Source organism: Lactuca serriola, chromosome 7 (genome assembly GCF_051521515.1).
Source record: "Lactuca serriola cultivar US96UC23 chromosome 7, Lser_US96UC23_V15, whole genome shotgun sequence".
Lineage (NCBI taxonomy): Eukaryota > Viridiplantae > Streptophyta > Magnoliopsida > Asterales > Asteraceae > Lactuca > Lactuca serriola.
In genome coordinates, this window is record NC_136414.1 from 139122517 (window position 1) to 139139604 (window position 17088).

The window sequence follows — 17088 nt, forward strand, 5'->3', positions numbered from 1 at the left end:
GGAACAACACCATGTTTGTCAAATCAAATTATCAATTTCCCTCTATCCAGGTGAACATATGGCATGTTCGGCAAAATTTGCTGGTAGCGGGTAGCTTGTAGCGTTTTGTTAAACGCTACATGATGTAGCATTTAGATTTTGAGCGTTTTTTTTTTTAAATTAAACGCTAGATGCTTGTAGTGCCGAACAAAGTTTTCTGTTTAACAGAGCGTTTTGTCAAACGCTAGAAACTAGAAACTCTCAAACGCTCCGTACCGAACACACCCATAATATTTTTACTGTTGTCTTGTACGGGGAGATTCACACATACTTAAACAGTTAAAAGACCAAAACAATAACTACTTCCAAACAACACAAATCATCACTGAATTAACCAATCATGATTTATATCTTATGAGTTACCACTATCATTTTAATCTTTCAAAATTCACATTTCCAGATTGGGCTCAAGTACACTCGGCCCACGGATCGCTTTCTAATTGGGCCCAAATACACGGCCCAACTCCATTCTCTACGGCAAAACCCTTCCCTCGTCTCTCAAAAAGCTACGATCTTCACTTCATCTATCTTTCCCCCCTTTCCCTCCGATTCTCGGACCTTCAAAGAATCCCCCAAAATCAAATCTTCTAACTTCCGATTCACACTTATTTCAAAGGAAATTTCCACAAAATTATGGGGAAAGACGAGGACGATATGCGAGGTGAGATAGAGGAGAGGCTCATCAACGAAGAATACAAAATTTGGAAAAAGAACACACCGTTTTTGTACGATTTGGTCATTACGCACGCGCTAGAGTGGCCTTCGCTCACCGTGGAATGGCTCCCGGACCGTGATGAGCCCGCAGGAAAAGACTATTCCGTCCAGAAGTTAATCCTTGGGACCCACACATCCGAGAATGAGCCTAATTACCTCATGCTAGCCCAGGTTCAGTTACCGCTTGAAGATGCTGAGTACGATGCTCGTCATTATGATGATGACCGCTCTGATTTTGGGGGGTTTGGTTGCGCCAATGGCAAGGTTTGTGCTTACATTACTTTTTGCTGTTTTTGTTATTTGAAATCGACAATCGAGTTGTTTGTTGGTGTTTATACTTTCGTATTATGAAGTTATTTAGGATGTAAGCTTCAAAAATAGCTTTAATTGTAGTTTGAGAGGTAATTCTCTAAATATTTTGTGAATTCATTGTTAGGGTTACCTTATGTGTGTGTTTTTGAGAAGTTTTGGTGTTTTCTGTATATAATTCTCTCCTTAGTTCTGATATAGAGAGACACACTGGTGTCTTGGACGATATCTTCTCTATGCTTGGACGGAAAAGAAGAAAAAAAAACGATCTTTAAGTTATGTTTTAGTACCTTTTAGTGTTCTAGACTCGGAGAGAAAGGGAAAAAGCAATAATGGCCACTACTGGTTAATTAGGTTATGAGAGATAAATGGTAGTTTTGTCATTTGAATAGTTTATGAATTATATCTTTGGAAAGAAAAGGGAGTGATTTGGAAGGAAATGGAGGGAAGCCAAATATTTGGTGTTTTCAAGTTCTTTAAGAGAAAGAAATGAAGTGGCTGACAACTTAAATTTTCCCACCAAAAATTCTATCTTAAATGTTGGAAGATTTGTAGAGAAAGGTAATGCAAGTCTTTTTATTCTTTTAATACCAAACAATCTCAACCAACATAGTTTACACATAAAGAGTATAATCATAATTCATAAAGCTGTTACCTTTTTTTCTCTTCCTCTTCAACACAAGAACACAACAAAACTAAAACACACCATTTTCTTTTCTTTTCTTCTACAGGTGCAAATAATCCAGCAAATAAATCATGATGGAGAGGTAAACAGGGCTCGTTATATGCCTCAAAACCCTTTCATTATTGCCACAAAAACAGTGAGTGCAGAAGTCTATGTTTTTGATTATAGCAAACATCCATCAAAGCCTCCTCTAGATGGAGCATGTAGCCCTGATTTAAGATTGAGAGGCCACAACACTGAAGGATATGGCTTATCATGGAGTAAATTCAAACAAGGGCATTTGTTGAGTGGCTCTGATGATGCTCAAATTTGCTTGTGGGACATTAATGGAACTCCCAAGAACAAATCACTCGATGCTATGCAAATATTTAAGGTAAAGTTGGCCTTTCGTGTTGTAATATATACAAGAATGATTGTAAATCTTTTCATGTTTGAATCTTGATAGGTTCATGATGGTGTTGTAGAAGATGTAGCATGGCATTTAAGGCATGAATATTTATTTGGTTCATGTGGAGATGATCAATACTTACACATATGGGATTTGAGATCTCAATCTGTTAACAAACCTGTTCAAAGTGTAATGGCTCATCAAAGTGAGGTAGTTACATTACATATTGTTTTTCTTTTTCCATTCCAACAACAAAAAAAAGTCGGAATGGAATCACTCATTCCATTACTCATTCAATTACTGTTTTTGTTTGAGGTGTAATAGGTCAACTGCTTAGCATTCAATCCTTTTAATGAATGGGTTTTAGCAACCGGGTCAACCGACAAAACTGTCAAACTGTTTGACTTACGAAAAATCACCACTGCCCTTCATACCTTTGATTGTCACAAGTAAGAGTTTTTCCTTTTTTGCCCCTCACCTGTTTTTCAAATCACCAATATTTATATTTTCCACAGGGAGGAGGTGTTTCAAGTTGGATGGAATCCACAGAATGAGACAATTTTAGCTTCTTGTTGTCTTGGGAGGAGACTTATGGTGTGGGATCTTAGTAGGTATGTATGCATATGGAGTTATGGATTTAAGATTTTATTTATTTAAAAAAGAAAAGAATGTTAAATGTTTTTGTAAATACAGGATTGATCAGGAACAAACACCAGAGGATGCAGAAGATGGGCCACCAGAGCTGTTGTTTATTCATGGTGGACATACAAGTAAAGTATCAGATTTCTCATGGAATCCATGTGAAGATTGGATTGTTGCAAGTGTTGCAGAAGACAACATTCTTCAAATATGGCAGATGGCTGAAAATATTTACCACGATGAAGATGATATGCCAGCTGAGGAATCTCGAGGTGCTTGAGTTTCTACATGTGAAAAATCAATCTCTCTCTCTCTCTCTCTCTCTCTCTCTCACTCTCTCTAAAACCATCAAACTTAACTGTATGATGATATGAACAAGTGTAGGAATGTTTTTTTGCTTAATTCAAGACATGTTTTATTCCATGGCTTTATGCTTATGTTTGTGTTATAAAAGATACACGGTTAGTTGTCAGATTGTCAGATTTGCAATTTATACCTTTTGAATCCCATTGATTTGGATGATTTTCATTACGAAAGTGAGGAGGATATTTATGTCTTTTGCATGGAGGAGAGATCGAGATCGAGAACGAGTCATTGTTTTGTTTTTTATGTGTGAGACAAAACGATGCATTTTTTGTTCTACGTACTGATAGTGTTATCGTGTCACACCTTGTTGCAATGTTATTTGTTTTTTATTGATAAAAGTTAAGTCGATATAAAAAGAAAGATGAAATCGTTCTTATGATTTGATCAAAATTGCACGTTTGGTCCCTGATGCTTTTTTGCATTCGGATCGTCCTGTGTTTTGATTTTTTTTGCGTTTTTCGTCCCTTACATACATAAAGTTAGGGACCAAACGTGCAATTTTGACAAAATCATGGAGACGCAAAACATAACAAATCAAACCACGATCCGAGTGCAAAAAAAAGTTAGGAACCAAACATGCAATTTTGACCAAACCATAGAGCAGATTTCAGTAATTTACTCTAAAATTAATGTTCCCAAAGAACTCGATTATTGGGTTTTAAATTGTGATACACGTCATATTTTTGTTAGTGGTGACAAAATGACCCTAGACATTGTTTTTCAAGTTATATTATTTCTACAAGTTTTATTCATAGCAACCACTGAGTTGACTCGTATCCTTGAGTCCTAAGAACATCATTTATGAACTAAATTGGATATGCACCTGTACGTTAGGTGGCTCATAATATCCAATCTATATTGAAATTAAAACTCACATGAATTCCTCATGTTTTTAAGAGAGATGCATATTGGAACCAAAATGTGTTAAAGTTCTACCTTTATTGTCTTCATTTATAAATTAAATTCGTAAGAGCATCCAAGATAGGAAAACTTTTTCATTGCTTTTTTTTGTGACATGTAAGCATAACTCAACAAAGTGAAAACCTCAAATTATCTCTACTACATAAGAATTTTTATATCAAACTTATGGGTCCTAGCAACGCTGCGGGCTAAGAGGCCTCGTAATCAAACTTCACATTGATTGAAACAGTTTTTGGAGAGAATACATCAATCAGACCTGCAAAACCTGCAATTACCGGGTAGTATGCAACGACAATTTTCAATCATACAATGTGTACTTAAAATATGACCTTTAGCGGTAGTCAGTTGTCCCCGTTCTCCTCGGTCTCTCTTCACACAACACAACGTCTTTCTATTTGCATTTATCTTTGTAACTTATCGAAGCGAGGATCTAATGCTACCATTGAACAACTACCAAATTACCGTAATCCGATAGTGGGGTTGTAGTTAATAAGTTAGCTAGTAGGCTAAGATCTAAGCACTAAGGGAACAAAGGATTAGCTTGAAAAACTATATAATTGAATAAACGACTGTTATAATTATAAAAATGTTTCATAAACTTTATACATTTACAGGCAAGTTGGAAAAGTGTGCTGTGAAATTTTTTGCTTAATTTTGAAAATTTTATTTTACCCAAAAATCATAACTTCTCGAGGTTTAAAACTGGTTGGTAGAGAATTTGGTACCGATCAGATTTATGCAAGAACTTAGACCAATATTATATAAATGAGTTCTCTATTGCCCATTGTGGCTCCCCAATATTGCAAATATGCAGGAGATGGCTCACCTTTGGTGATGATACCATAACATCCTTTTTTTAGAGTACTCACACACCTCTCTTGGCGATCCCTTGATTGGCGGTCCTTTAATTGAAAACCCTCAAGGTTTGAATTTAAGATCTCCCCTATGGAAATAATAAGTGTTAAAAAAATCCTTGTGACCTCCTATAGCAGGTTTAACATGTCACATTTTGGTTTAATGTCAGAGTTGGGTCGCGAACTATTACAATGTTTAGTAAAATATTTGAACTAAAAATGTTATAAGTGGGGGTAAAATAAAAACTATTTAAAGTGTTCAAAATGCGATAATAACCTCTTCTAGCATGTTTAACATGTTAAGTTTTTTCAAATTTGGGATGTTTTTTTTGCAAAATTCCCCTAAACTTGGAATGTATGTTAGAAACACTATAAACCAAGAATGTTTGTGGAAAAAATAGCATCAAACACTTTAAAATTAAGATTTAACTGAATAAATAAGATATTAACCTCATTGACATTTTTTTAAGTCAGATGATTTATATTTGATTATTCGATCTACAACAACAATTAGTTAGGCAAATTCTTATTTTTGTTTATTTTATGTCATTTTGTTTCTTCTTTATCCCTAAAATGAATAAGGAATCAATTTTGATTTTCATGGTTCGGAAACAATATCGTTTAAATACAATTTGAAAGATCATATACAACAGAAGTTAGAACACTACATCGTCTCAAATTCTTTGTCTTGATCTTTCAAATATTTATCTTGAATAAAAAAGGATGAGAATGCCATTTTATGAGTGTATCGATACAAATAATAATACGAATCTATTAGACTAAAGGGAGTTTGCTACTTTTGTGATATTATTTTGCTGTCGCATAGACGCCCCACTTTACTTTTCCCAAACCATATTAACTTATTGCCATTTAGAGGTGATGGGGTGCCATTAATTTTTTTTTCTTTTAGTAAAAGGAAAATGGGAACAATATGAGATTTAGACTTTCTCTCTCATATGTAGAGATTTATTGAGAAGGGTTGCCGAACACCCCCATGTTGAGGCTCAGGGGTGGTGTGTGTCGAGCACACTCCCGATGACCTTACGACTCTTTTGGACATTGAATATTCTCGATACTTTCATTATCGAAATGCATTCTTTAAGTGCAAATTCTACAAATTTTGTTCTCTATGATTTTTCAAATTGGCTCAACTGCAATTCATTTCAATTCTTCCATGTAGCTATAAACAAATAAAATAATTCAGAAAAATACTGAAAAGACATATCTTTAACAAGCATCACCAATTTGTTGGATTTTGAGGCGTTAGCACAGCAACTGTTGTTGATAACCATTAACCAATATGATATTTCAAATATATTATTATGGTTAGAATAATGTATCATATACATACAACTTGAAAGATCATATAGTGTTAATGGTATATCGTTCCAAATTCTTTGGGTTAATACACTCCCAAATGGTTAAGATAAATATTTTCCCCGACTTTCTTTGGATCAATATACTTCTTAATACCCTTCAAATCCCAAATTAGTAAACTAATTATATCATGTTTCTTCATAAGATGGTTTCACGAATAACCTTCTTAACCATAACAATATATGATCTTTTTGTATTTAAATTATGTATTTTTCTAACTATAACGAAATATTTAATTAAATTATCCATTTCATTTTAAGGTAGAGTAAAAGAAACAAAATGACCAAAAATAAACACATTCTCCTTAATAAATGAAGGTTTTGTTGCCCCTTGTCCTCTTTTCATTCATTTAGACACATAAAATTTTCTAGAATTTTTAAATTTTCTATTTTCCACTTGTCATTTTATTGTATTTTTCATTTTATTAAATTAAAGTTCCACATTTAATATATAAGGTAATATATATGTAAGGTATTTATTAGAAAGAGTTTATATATGTAATGTATTCAATACATTAAAGCCTCATTAATTTTAATAATTCAAAAAAAATTTCATTTTTCTTATAAATTCAAAATTTTCAAATTGTTAAAATTTTAAATTTATTTTTTTTTAAATAAACCCATGTAATACATGGGTCTCACCCCTAATACATAATATCGCCATGATTTTAAACATTTTAAATAGTTCGTTATTCTAATACGACAAAGTAGGACATTTTAAACTTGTTATACAAGATATATTGTTTAAACACTAACAATTAGAGGGTGTTTGACTTAGCTTTTGTGGGGCAAAAGTCCTTTTTGTAAAAGAACTTTTTGAAAAAGTTGTTTTTTAAAATGTGTTTGTATTAGCTTTTGAAGAGAAAAAATCAAAAATTAAAATGTTTGGTTTAACTTTTACATGTAAAATGACTAAAAAGGACTAAAAATGACATGGTTTAACTTTTAGATGAAGTTATAAATGTAATTTAATGTTTTAGCTGGTGAAAAGTCAGAAAAAGTCACGATTTCGTGACTTTTCAAAAAGCTAGAATTTACACTATAGCAAAAGTTCATTAGAAAGTCATTTTCATTTTACCCAAACATCTTTTTGGACTTTTTCTAAAAGATAAAGTCAAAAGTCACTTTAAAAGCCAATACAAACACCCCCTTAGTTACGTTTTAATAATAAGTTTTAAATCTATAGATATTTTTAATCATTTTAAATAATAGTATGGCATTATATTAATTTAATAGCTACAAATCATTAAAAAAAAAAGAAAATTACAAAAATAGTCAATTTTCTTAATTATTTTATAGAAAATAGCAAAAAAAAAACCCAACATTAAAAAAATAATCATCGAAATCGCAGATGATTTAAGCCCATATGCGATTTCCCCATCTGATATGCGAATGTAGAAGTCGCCAAGTCGGTAAAGCACGGGCGCACATTATGAGTTGTACGTTTGCATTTTTTTTTTTTTGATTTTTTACGATATAAATCCCCTCACACCTGACTAAAATCACAGATGAACTTAGTCTATCTGTGATTTTGGGGGTTTTCGTTTCGTTTTTTTTAACAAAAGTACAAGTATTTAAAGCACGGATAAAGAGATAGACAATTACTCTATGTGAATTATTGCGTATCCATGCTTTAAATATTTGTATTTTTGTTAAAAAAACGAAAACCCCAAAATTGGAGATGAATTTAAGAGGAAATCACAGTTTATCTGCGATTTTAATCAGGTGTGACGATATTTATACCGAAAAAAAAAATTCAAAAAACAAAAAATAAAACCTTCTTTGAACGTACAACTCATAATACACGTTCGTGCTTTATCGACTTGCATATTCACAGATCAAATCGTAGATTGGCTTAATCCATCTGCGAGAGTTTGATGATTATTTTTGTAATGTTGATTTTTTTTAACTATTTTCTATAAAATAATTAAGAAAATTGGTTATTTTTGTAATTTTCTTTAAAATAAAATAAATAAAATAAAATAAAGGTTAGGGTTTTGATCACCCTTCTTCCAATTCCACACACCAACTAAAATAACTAAAAACAATGGTTGTCGAAGTATGTTCTTCATCATTGTTGACACACTCGCACTGGTACGGTTTCCATAGAGAGTCCTCGGAGGTTAACGATGGCCACCAAGGGAGGCGGCAGCGGCAGAGGGGAAGGAGGAGCCAAAGAGCTAGCAGCTCAGATTAGCAAAACCCTAAAAGAAGGTGAAAAACTCCTCGCTCCAACCCGACGACCCGACGGCACTCTACGCAAGCCCATTCGAATTAGGGCTGGTTTCGTCCCTCAAGATGAAGTTGCTGTTTACAAATCCAAAGGCTCTAAGGTACATTTGTTCTACCAACATAACTTCATACTTGCATTATTCCAACTGATTTTGATGCTTGAACTACTTGCATTTACGATAATGATTCGAAGTTGAAGGAGGAAACTGTGCCTCCTGGTTATGATCCCGAACAAGATGTCGTCACCAAACCTAAATCCAAATCAGCTAAGAGAAATGAGCGAAAGAAGGAGAAGCGCTTGCAGGTATCGTTATCAGATCCCCCATTTCACATGTTCTTTTGTTTGCGTTTCCTGCCGGATTTTCATACGTGTTTATTTGATTCCGATCAGGGTAAAAATGAAGCTTCATCTACTGGAGACGAAGAACAAGCATTGGAATCCGTTGAGTCGATTGCGTCCCACATAAACGAGATCACGATTTCTGGAAATCCATGTGTTCCTACTACTACTCCTCCCTCAACTTCAATGGAATCTTCAGCTACAACGGAGCATGTTCCTGATATTGATAAACGAATTCGTGCACTGAAGAAGAAGGTAGAGCTCCTTACAAATTGTCGGTTTACATGGTGTGATCATCCCCCAAAATTTGTTGTTTTGGTGATGATTGTTTGTTTATAATGTTGGGTTGCAGATCCGATTGATGGAGGCTCAACAACAGAAAGCAGGGCATGATCATGATCTGAAACAAGAACAAGTGGAGAAGGCTGCTAAATTGGAAGATTGGAGGAGAGAATTGAAACTTTTGCAGGAAACTTCTCAGGGATCTTTATAAAGGCATTTTTGTTGGGATCATAAAGGTTAGATGTTGAATACTTTTACACAAATTAATGTTCCAGTTTCCATCTACCAATTAGTTTTGCCAAACACATCATAGATCTTAAGATCTTATTTCGATCCTATCCCACATTTTTAGTTTTTATCCTATAGTTAAGTGATTTTTTTTATTCTAATATAATGCTTAAATTAAATACAATTTTGCTTAAAATTGAGCCTAAAAATCCTTTAATTCAACGTAAAATTGAGCATTGCAGATCGAAGGAAGCCTCATGGAACATCACAACAAGATCCCTTCATCTCAAATTAGGTAGAGAATCATGACACAAAAGCTAGTCTCTTTATGATTTTGTGTCTTTAGTTTTACATGATCATGTAGATCTTGTTTATTTTTCTGTTTAAGATGTTTTCTTCATAGTTGTTTTTTTTACTTTTAGAAAAATATGATCACTATTTAAGAAGTTAAAAGATTATTCAATCATTGATATATAGTATGGATTGTGTCCTATTGAATTGTATACAATAATTTCAATGTACATGAAATATATTTATATGTGACTTATTTAACATACATTTTCGTTTGATCAAAATTTATTTTTATTAAATAATGTAATCTTTGTTGATCAATTGTATATGATAAAGTTTAATCTTTCATAACAAATAACAAATATATCTATAAATGATTCGTTATATTAAGCCAACCAAATTATGATCATTTTACTAGTTCAAATTACCTTGTTTGTTCCTTTGCTTTATATTTAACATTAAAAAGAATATTCTAGGTATATTATTTTTTTATCAACTTTTATAATTTTTACAAAATAACCTTTATAAATATTAGGTTTTCACAAACTTGATATGTTGATTTTATTACAAAGATATATTGAAATGGGTTTCCTATTTATCAATTAAACATTGAAATGGGTTTCCTATAATTATCAATTAAAGTTTCATGCCTACAATTTTGATTCTATAAGTTTGAGTTTATATATGTTTTGATTATTTTAATTGTTCCAAGTTCATGTTTTATATATTTTTAGTTAATTTATTATTTCAAATGTTTCAAATCTATTTACTCCAATCTACTCGACTCCCCTCCCAAATAACAAGCACAACCACATGTAAAATCTCATTATACTTCCTTTCAATCTTTACAAAAATTCTTCATCATTTTCAAAAAAAAAACAAACTAAGAATCCAATGCAACAAATAAAGTACACTTACCATGTTAAGATCTTACAAAACTGTGTGTTAATTAAAGCAAGATTACACATCAATCACATATCAATTAATTTAAGTGGATTCAATATCCGAACCTTCCAAACCTTCTTCATACACTTCAAAATCTTCAGGACTCCATCTACATATCAACTTTAGCTTAAAAGTAGCCATCTTCACACCCATTAACCTCTGCCAAAGTCAAAGTCAAAGTCAAAGTCAAAGTCAAACCCCTACTTTATAAATAAAAGGGTGAGAACAAACCAGTATACGAGAAGATTCGGGTGATATGGGTTTTCCTTCTTCACATACAGCAAAATCTCCAACAAGTTCCACAATTCCTGTCAATATTTCAAAAAAGAAGAATTTGTATGTGTTCATAAGAGAAGCCCTAATTTTATTGTGTGTGTGTGTGTGTGTGTTTTGTAAGAGGGAATGGAATTGGACAAACCTTTGTTTAATCGAACAGGCATTCCTTGCTTTCTTAAGAAGGGCTCCATCTCGTGTGTGAATTGGTCTAGAGGACCTTCTTTAAGTTCCACCTGGAAACTCAAACATCAATGGAATGGAAACACAAAGGAATGGAATGGAATCAGTCATTACATTCAATGGATTTCTACTAACCGTTTCTGTGGCAATACTTCCAGTCCTAGCAAAATCATAATCTTCATACTCATTGAATATTCTGCCAAATATGAATAAGTAAATAAGTTATTGTAATAAGAGCAAAAGATGATTATCTTTCCATTTAAAGAAAGTCATACTATCAACTGTGTTAAAATGACTTAAAAGGACAGGTGTTTAGTTGTAATGTAACCTTTGGGCTTCTTCTTTAGGCATATTGGTTACACAAAGCCCAGAATCCCCATGAAGAAGCTGTATACAGATAATGAAAAGATAATTTATTAGATAAACAATAAATAAAAGAAACTTGTTAGTTTTATTGTAAATGTAAATATTTTGTGTACCTTAGAAACTTTGTGAAGCCCTGTTCTTATCTCATCAGAATCAGACCTTCCTAGAGCAACCTGCATCACTTTATTTGATCCAAGGAAAAATCTGAAACAACAAATCGATAAAAAGAAATGGGAAAAGATTAAGAGTCTTTTTTTTTTTTATTAAATATATGTTATAAAAAGTGCTAAATGTTTATGAAATGTTACCTGCTTGTGGATTTGAGCTGCTCCCTGAACTGCTTGAACTTGAGATTTCTCATGTTTTCAAAGCTGAAAACATATATGGAATTATATTTTTCAACAGCTTCACGAATGGAGTTCACAATGTTCTCTTTATGCTCTCTCCCTTTCTTCTTTGTCTTTGACAATGTCACTGCATTCAAATTTCAATCCCATAATACATTTTTTTAAAAAATAAACAAAAGGAAAGTTCAAGCTAAGATTAAAGAAAATAACACTTGATATGATATCACTGAACTTGAATGCAATATCCTATTGATCGGATGATTCAATCAACTAAAATAAAAGCCGATTCTTAACAATTAGCTGCAATTTCAATTAGGAAGCTTGACTAAAAACATAAAATTCAATCAAATGAGCTCCTACTCCAATTCCTAAATTTGAAATGCAAGCAACTTTCAGTAGAAACTTATGATCAATCAAACACATCGCACCCACTTTCCATATCCTATTTAAATCGACTCTTTCACTAAAATGAAAATTGAAAAACAATTTAGTTCGAGGAATACGGAAATTTAAGTACTTTACCTGCTCGATCTCTCTTGGATTTCGGCATGTCTGTAGAACTAGAGCTCTATCAATTTTTGCGAATTTTTAACGAGAATTTGATGGAACTAAACCCTGGAGAAGATCGAAGACTCTTTTCTAGGGTTTAAACTTTAAAGAAAGCCTTTGCTTTTCGTTTTCTTTAGTGGGCTTTCACAATACGATATCTCTTACAAATAACTTGGGCTCAAGCCCGCTTATACTAACAAGTATTTATTTTATGAAAGTTGTTGATTATTTAAGTCCTTATATAATTTAGATATTTTTTGTAGAAGAATATTTAAATATGATCCGTTTTTTTTTCAATTAATAATATATTTTTTATTGAATAAGATTATGGTAGAATATCTAGATTCAACAAAATGTGTGGATTATATTCAATGACTTGTCAAAATAATTCCAAACAAATAATTAATGGATCAAGTCTCGTTGCAAAGTTATACTATTAAACAATGATTTAATTTTTTTTTTATGTATAAAACAATTTAAAAAGTTATAATTATCTAATAAATATATTTTGTTGACTTTTGACACGATGTTGGCATGTTTGACATGATTCTCAAAGTGCTCCTTTAAATTTTCTTTAAATGTTTCATTTGAATTATTGCATACGAAAAGTATCTAAAAAATGAATGATCCAATTGTTAGTTTCATTAAGCTACAATTTTTGAATATAAAATACTTGAATTATAATGTCAAGACACCAAGTATTTCAACTAAATTAAGCCGAATGAGTAGATTAGATTGAGACTTTAGGTCAATGGAGATGAACAAGTTTTCTTTTAGAGAAAGGGTTTCAGGGGATTGATTATGTAATCTGTAAAAATCCAAATCTTTACATGAGTCTAATTCAAACAATTCAAGACATGTATAACACAAAAGTTTGATTAAAGAGATCAAATCTTTACATAAGTGTAATAATCCAAATCCAAAGAATGTTCAAAATCCAACACTTTTCACTAAACATAAACAAATCCTGGGTAGGGAATCAGCAAATTAAAATTACAAACAGAAATTACAACAATTTTGGTCAGAACACAAATTTTCTTAAAAAAAAAATAAAATAAACAACCTACTTTCTTTCCAACTTGAAATGATTCCAATTCCAATTCCAATTCCAATGATCACCATTTCTCTTTCTTATCCCCCCTAAAAACTAACTTCCTGATTCCCTTCTTTACACCCCAATTTATACACAAATCTACGTCTCGTTTCCATCTATCTCTACTTCCTGATTCCCATTCCGCCTTCTCCCCGACCTCCCAAGCAAAACCCGCCCCTGTCGCCGGAGCCGATTCACCAACGACATCCCACCACCACCACCACCACCGCCGCCACCATCACCACCACCGTCACCGCCGCCATCACCGGCACCAAACGCATGAAACAAAAGAAACACATTAACAAGACCGTCATCACCCGGCACTTCCAATCCCCGATTCCGATTCCGATTCCGATTCCGATTCCCACCGACATCAAACCCCTCCTCATCTTCCGATTCCGATTCCGAATCATACGAATTCCGTTCAATCACGTAATCACCAAACACGACCGACCCCGGCATCGACGATGTAACCGTACTAATGACATCCTCGCGCTCCCGCTCCCGCTCAAACCGCCGCCACTTCTGTTCCTGGTCGGGGTCCACCTCCCGCGGCTTAGCCGCCGGGTGCACCGCCTTCACGTGCTTCTTCAACTCCTTATACGCACCAACAAACACACAGTCCTCATGCATACAAGTCCTCTTCTTACAATTCAAATACTCACGAGCCGATTCCACCACAGTCCACCCTTTCACTTGCCCACGACACAGCGGGCATGCCAGCTCAGCAACTTCAAGATTCCTCTCAATGGGCCAACCCGTTAACGGGTCGAAACCCGACCCGTTTGTGAGGGTGGTTTTTGTGTAGGCTTTTTTGTATTGATCTAAGCAGTTGGAGTAACGAGAGCTAGTGCCACACATGTAAGGGCGACAACCTTTATCATGTGAAGAACATAAAAGAAGAACAGCATTGTGAGGGTATTCCATGCATACTGAACATGTTATGTCTTCCCAATCTTTTTTTGGTGTTTCAATTTCATTTGGGGATTTTTTTTCATTTGGGTTTGATAAATTAGGGAGGATTGGGTATGGGGTTGTCCGGAAGTTTCTAGAAGCCATTCTGCGTCTTCCTCGTGTGCCTTTTGCCATTTTTTGAGATAAACCTGTTGAAAAATGATAAATATGGGAATTGAAAATGGTTAAATTCATAAACTTGTAAAAGTTTATAAGGTTCAAAGGATCGGAGTTAGAAGTTGAAAGGAAAATTTGGTTACATAAAGAATGTCCAGTTTTCAGGATAAAATCGATCTAAGAAATTTAGAATTATTGTTGTCTCCATCAATGTAGAAACTATACAAATCAAAATCGAAAAGAGACAATGATGACAAGTAACAAATCCGATTAAAAAAAATCCCAATTGATGATGCTGGATGAAGATGAAGATTTGAAATTGGATGGATCACTTCTAGAATGTGATCAGAGTCTCATAGAGGAAGTCGAAACTACCAGAAAAATGAAATCTAGATAAAATTTATGAGGATTGATCGAAATTCAAGAACAATCAGACTAGCTAACCAAACATCAATATGACTAAGTTTCGACACGTTCATCGTGAGAAGATGATCCCAATTGAATATAAAAGGTGAATCTTGACACATGATATCAAAATTTGTCATGATCTGGATGCGATTTTATAAATTTGGGATAGTCAATGTGGATGAACATCTATAAGTGCGTTTTCATGATAAGATTGAAGATTTGCTTCAAGATAATGATCTCAAATGCGATGATTTAAAAAAAAGCAAAATTCTACAAAAACTAACCATACCAGTTGCGCTTGAAAGGAAATCTGGATCCAAAAGCAATTGAAGATAAGATGTAAGCAGAATATGTATATGTTCAAATAATAAACCAAGTCAGGAAGATATAGGTAGCTAGCAAGCTACACAACATGCTATATCCAACCAATCACGCGAGCGACAGTTAATAATGAATAAAGTAATACGAGTTCATCCGCAACAAAGGCGATAGGCATCGCTATTTACTTCTTTTATAATTAAAAAAAGGGAAAAGCACATGCCTGTGACGTCTACCCAACCCCTAATCTGAGATTCGAACTTAAAATACTTGAAAATCATCATAATCCTCCAAAAAATCTCAGAGAATCATCAAAGAGTAAATCATACGATTTTACGACTAGTAAAAACGATAAAAAGGAAGAAAACACAAAATCATACCTGAGAATTGTTGGAAGAAAATACTTGGGAGTTGAAGGGCGTCGATTTACTGGAAATCAAGATAGGGTTTGTTTCTACAAATTGACGAGATGAGCGGGGAGATCGATGAGGGCAATCGAGAGCGCGGGCATTTCGATTTTTTCTATCTTGCTAACGCGAAAGCATGAGAGAGAAAGACGAATTTATCGATCCGATTCCTCTACAATATTCGGTTGTAGAAAGAGAAAAGAGTACGTAAGATAGAAGTTTGGAGAGAAAGATGGGTATCACAATCCCACGCGCTTCTAGAGCGCGTCGCATCACTGGTTTTGGTCATGTGATTGGCATAAATAGTTTTGGTACAAGTTTTAAAAACCAAGATGATTAGTGCTCAATTTTATTTATTTTTTATTTTATTTATTTATTTATTTATTTTTTTTTTTGTGTTTTCACTCAAGAATGAACACATGTAATAATTAAATGTATTTTCTATAAGGTGTCTACTCAATTATATCATCGTAGTTTTAAGCTATTTTGCGAGTTGGATGACAATATGACATTGCTATATTGGGTAGATTCTTTTAAGTACAATGTTGTAATCCGAAGAATCAAAGTATAATGTTATAACAAGCAAATAAATGAAAGTTCATTACTATTTTTGCATAAAGCTCATAAATTAACAATCATAGGAAAATCTATGCACTTGACATATCAATTTCGTCATCTAAGTCATATTTGTGTGAACTACTAAAATCATCACATGCTTTATCTCCAACACCATTTGTATGATCTTTAGTGTCATCTTCATCATAATTATGGTGGTCCTCCTTAGTTTTAATATCATATCCAATGCGTTCTTCCTCATGTGTATCATCATTATGCTCATGATCATCATGGTTCTTAGCAGAACCTCCATCTCTATCTTGAGGCTTGGTTTTTTTCCATGTCCAGAGTGAACAAATGGTCTTACCTAACTCTTCCCTTGATAATGATTCACTATATTTATATGCATCTTCTTCTTGAATAAAAAAAGGGAGTTGTGACAACCGTCAATTTCTGGTCAAGTCAAAGTCAACTGAAGTCAACAAGTCAAATCGGTCAACTCAACTAACCCTTGTGTACTAGGGCCTATGCTATGTAATTACTAAACAACTCGTTATTCTAATGAGAGATCATAAATCGAAAAGTACGTACGTCTAGATCTCCTTAACCTAAAACTGTGGTACGTGGCGAGCCAAACTAATAAAGCAATGTTGCATACTCATCGGGAGTGTGTATGATCCTTAAACAAGGCTTAACAGGGTTTACGAACCTTGCATTGCGAAGCCGGACACTCAAAAAGGTCACAAATGAAACCTCTCTCAATCGTTTTCACTCTATCTCTCTCTATGTGAAATCTCTCTTTGTATGAGAAATCTCTCCAAGTATGTGAAATCTCTCCCAGATCTCTCTTTGTATGAGAAATCTCTCCAAGTATGTGAAATCTCTCCCAAATCTCTCTTTGTATGAGAA

General features: G+C 33.6%; 4 protein-coding genes across 7 annotated transcripts; 2 read left to right on the forward strand and 2 right to left on the reverse strand.

The window, feature by feature from the left end:
• The first annotated feature begins 555 nt into the window (after positions 1 to 555).
• On the forward strand, positions 556 to 3246 carry LOC145061560 (histone-binding protein MSI1). The gene is made up of 6 exons (XM_079009074.1): positions 556 to 1017; positions 1794 to 2120; positions 2193 to 2345; positions 2460 to 2584; positions 2651 to 2746; positions 2829 to 3246. The coding sequence occupies exons 1-6, from the start codon at positions 673 to 675 to the stop codon at positions 3052 to 3054; spliced, it is 1272 nt and encodes a 423-aa protein (XP_078865200.1). The 5' UTR covers positions 556 to 672; the 3' UTR covers positions 3055 to 3246.
• Positions 3247 to 8327: 5081 nt separating this feature from the next.
• Positions 8328 to 9864, forward strand: LOC145064384 (partner of Y14 and mago-like). Of its 2 annotated transcripts, XM_079011850.1 has the most exons (5): positions 8334 to 8624; positions 8717 to 8827; positions 8915 to 9118; positions 9216 to 9381; positions 9616 to 9864. In XM_079011850.1, the coding sequence occupies exons 1-4, from the start codon at positions 8421 to 8423 to the stop codon at positions 9354 to 9356; spliced, it is 660 nt and encodes a 219-aa protein (XP_078867976.1). In that variant the 5' UTR covers positions 8334 to 8420; the 3' UTR covers positions 9357 to 9381; positions 9616 to 9864. The 2 variants fall into 2 exon arrangements, with proteins under 2 accessions (XP_078867975.1, XP_078867976.1); XM_079011849.1 differs by having other exon boundaries at positions 8328 to 8624; positions 8717 to 9118.
• A 695-nt stretch (positions 9865 to 10559) lies between these two features.
• LOC145063625 (uncharacterized) lies at positions 10560 to 12454 on the reverse strand. Its single transcript, XM_079011222.1, has 8 exons — positions 12301 to 12454; positions 11740 to 11905; positions 11545 to 11635; positions 11394 to 11452; positions 11201 to 11261; positions 11028 to 11118; positions 10841 to 10917; positions 10560 to 10768 (listed from the first exon to the last, which is right to left on the reverse strand). The coding sequence occupies exons 1-8, from the start codon at positions 12326 to 12328 to the stop codon at positions 10652 to 10654; spliced, it is 690 nt and encodes a 229-aa protein (XP_078867348.1). The 5' UTR covers positions 12329 to 12454; the 3' UTR covers positions 10560 to 10651.
• A 731-nt stretch (positions 12455 to 13185) lies between these two features.
• Positions 13186 to 15826, reverse strand: LOC145061796 (uncharacterized). Of its 3 annotated transcripts, none has more exons than XM_079009363.1 (2): positions 15598 to 15826; positions 13186 to 14523 (listed from the first exon to the last, which is right to left on the reverse strand). In XM_079009363.1, exon 2 carries the CDS (start codon positions 14507 to 14509, stop codon positions 13520 to 13522), a length of 990 nt encoding a protein of 329 aa, XP_078865489.1. In that variant the 5' UTR covers positions 14510 to 14523; positions 15598 to 15826; the 3' UTR covers positions 13186 to 13519. The 3 variants fall into 3 exon arrangements, with proteins under 3 accessions (XP_078865489.1, XP_078865490.1, XP_078865491.1); XM_079009364.1 differs by lacking the exon at positions 15598 to 15826 and adding an exon at positions 15189 to 15572; XM_079009365.1 differs by lacking the exon at positions 15598 to 15826 and adding an exon at positions 15184 to 15572.
• Between the last annotated feature and the right edge of the window lie 1262 nt (positions 15827 to 17088).